General features: G+C 50.3%; 1 protein-coding gene across 1 annotated transcript in view; it reads left to right on the forward strand.

Moving 5' to 3' along the window:
• The window catches only part of GUK1 (guanylate kinase 1), a 20,471-nt gene that overhangs the window by 7,732 nt on the left and 10,592 nt on the right, over positions 1-2,147 (forward strand). The window contains 1 exon segment of the mRNA XM_018558647.1: positions 1,232-1,399. Within this exon segment, the coding sequence (XP_018414149.1) occupies positions 1,232-1,399 (168 nt within the window).

The following is a 2,147-nucleotide window of genomic DNA, read 5'->3' on the forward strand; positions in this document are numbered from 1 at the left end:
CGAATCATTTGCTGTTTGACTGCATGCATGGCATTATGAAATCTGAAGACTACCAGAGAATTCTGGGGTGCAATGTAGGGCCCAGTGTCTGAAAGTTGGGTCAGAGGTCATGGGTCTTTACAGCAGGACAATGACCCAAAGCACACGTCACAAAGCTCCCAGAAATGGTTTTGGACAAAGCACTGGAGAGTACTGGACTGGCCAGCAATGAGTCCAGATCCGAATCCCATAGAGATCCTGTGGAGGGAAAAGGAACCTTCCAATCTGAGAGACCCGGAGCAGTTGGTGAAAGAAGAGCGCTCCAAAATCCCTGCAGAGAGGTGTAAGAGACTCATTGATGGTTACAGGAAGCTGCGCTACCAAATATGAATGGAGGGTGCCAATAATTCTGTCCAGTCCATTTTTGGAGTTGTGCGTGAAATGTTTAACCTACATGCCCGCCACCATCTCGGACAGCTCAGCCCAGAAGGCGTATCTTTTTTGGGCTCAAGGGGCAGCTACTTTGGGCCCCACAACAATGACTGCGCTTGGGGCAACTGCTCCTTTTGCCCTGCTTTGAAAGACGGCCCCGACCCTGACGTGGGTTCTTCTATCCCTTGATTACGGTATTCATAGATAGGGATGGACTTTAAAGGAGAACTATGGGGTCAGGGCTTTTCCCCATAGTTCTCCTTAGGGTAACGGGAGGACACAAACTAGCGTCCTCCCGTCACCCTAAGCTCAGTATATAGGGAGCTACAGCTCGCGGTATACTGAGACGCCGGAGCGGATCCCGACATCGATGTCGAGATCCGCCCAGCTGCGTGAATGACAGGCAGAGCCAGCTATCTAGAGGCAGAACCAGCTGTACCCGCCCCCTCCCCCGTCCGATCCGCCAGTCAGCGCTGGAGGATCGGAGCGGGGAATCCCTGCAGGGAGCCGTGAGTGACAGTCACGGCTCTCTGCAGGGAGATGATTGAGAAGTGAGCGAGCGACGGTATGTGTTCGCTCACCTCCCGATCTATAGAGCCGTCATGTCACAGTCTCATTGTCACCGGTCGGCTCGAACTATGAGGATGACTGGAGATCACTCGCCTCATAGTTCCACTTTTTAAGGTTTTTGAATTACAAAAAGAAAAGAACAATGTTTTGGGCCGGATGAGGGAATCGCTGTATTTGTAGTTTCCCGGAGTCTCGGGTACATTGTGTGTATGACAACATAAGCAAATGATGATGGCGTCTCTTTCCACAGTCATGGCAGGACCCAGACCCGTGGTGCTGAGCGGACCCTCCGGGGCTGGGAAGAGCACGCTGCTGAAGAGGCTGCTGAAAGATTTTGACGGCGTCTTCGGCTTCTCCGTTTCCCGTAAGTCCCGAATATTGCGTCTTCTTCATTTTTAATATCCCGAATATATCTGTGATGGGAGGAGCGCTGGATTCATCGATGTCCTATAGCAGTGGTGGCGAACCTTGGCACTCCAGCTGTGCCAAAACTACAAATCCCAACATGCATCTGCCTCTGGGAGTTATGTCTGTGGCTGTCAGAGCCTTGCAATGCCTCATGGGACTGGTAGTTCCAAAACAGCTGGAGTGCCAAGGTTCGCCACCACTGTCCTATAGAGTCATGGGGTTCTTTTACATAGAAGTTCCCTGTTCTAGGACTGTTGCAGGCGTTCCTTCTGGAAACCTGTAGACAAGGTAAAGAATAAAAGTGTAAGAATTTATATCAATTCAGCAGGGGAAGCCAACACGTTTCGGGGTTGCAAAGGTCCTTCTTCAGGGCTGAGTGTAGACAGAAGAATGAAATCTGTGTTGGGCTGGAGAATGACAAGACGAGTATTTCGGTTTATATGAAGTTTGTTTTTGCTCCAGTTTGGTGTCTTTTTGCTAATGGGGTCCAGATCAGATTCCATTCCTTTGTCTTTATTCAGCCCCCCAAAAAGTGGGGGGCATTACAACCCCCGCAACGCGTCAGCTTCCGCTGATAAATTTAAACAAATTCATATTGTGGACATTACCATTGGAGCGGCGCTTCTATTCCTTACCTCGTCTACAGCTGAAATACATTATGACCCGTTGGATGCGGACTGGAGGTCTGCCAATGGCTCCCCTCATTCGGTATCCCTAGTCCGTGTGCCGGCAGTACAGGAGCCATATTTGTAATCACC

Source organism: Nanorana parkeri, unplaced genomic scaffold, assembly GCF_000935625.1.
Source record: "Nanorana parkeri isolate BGI_ZX_2015 unplaced genomic scaffold, ASM93562v1 scaffold351, whole genome shotgun sequence".
Classification (NCBI taxonomy): Eukaryota; Metazoa; Chordata; class Amphibia; order Anura; family Dicroglossidae; genus Nanorana; species Nanorana parkeri.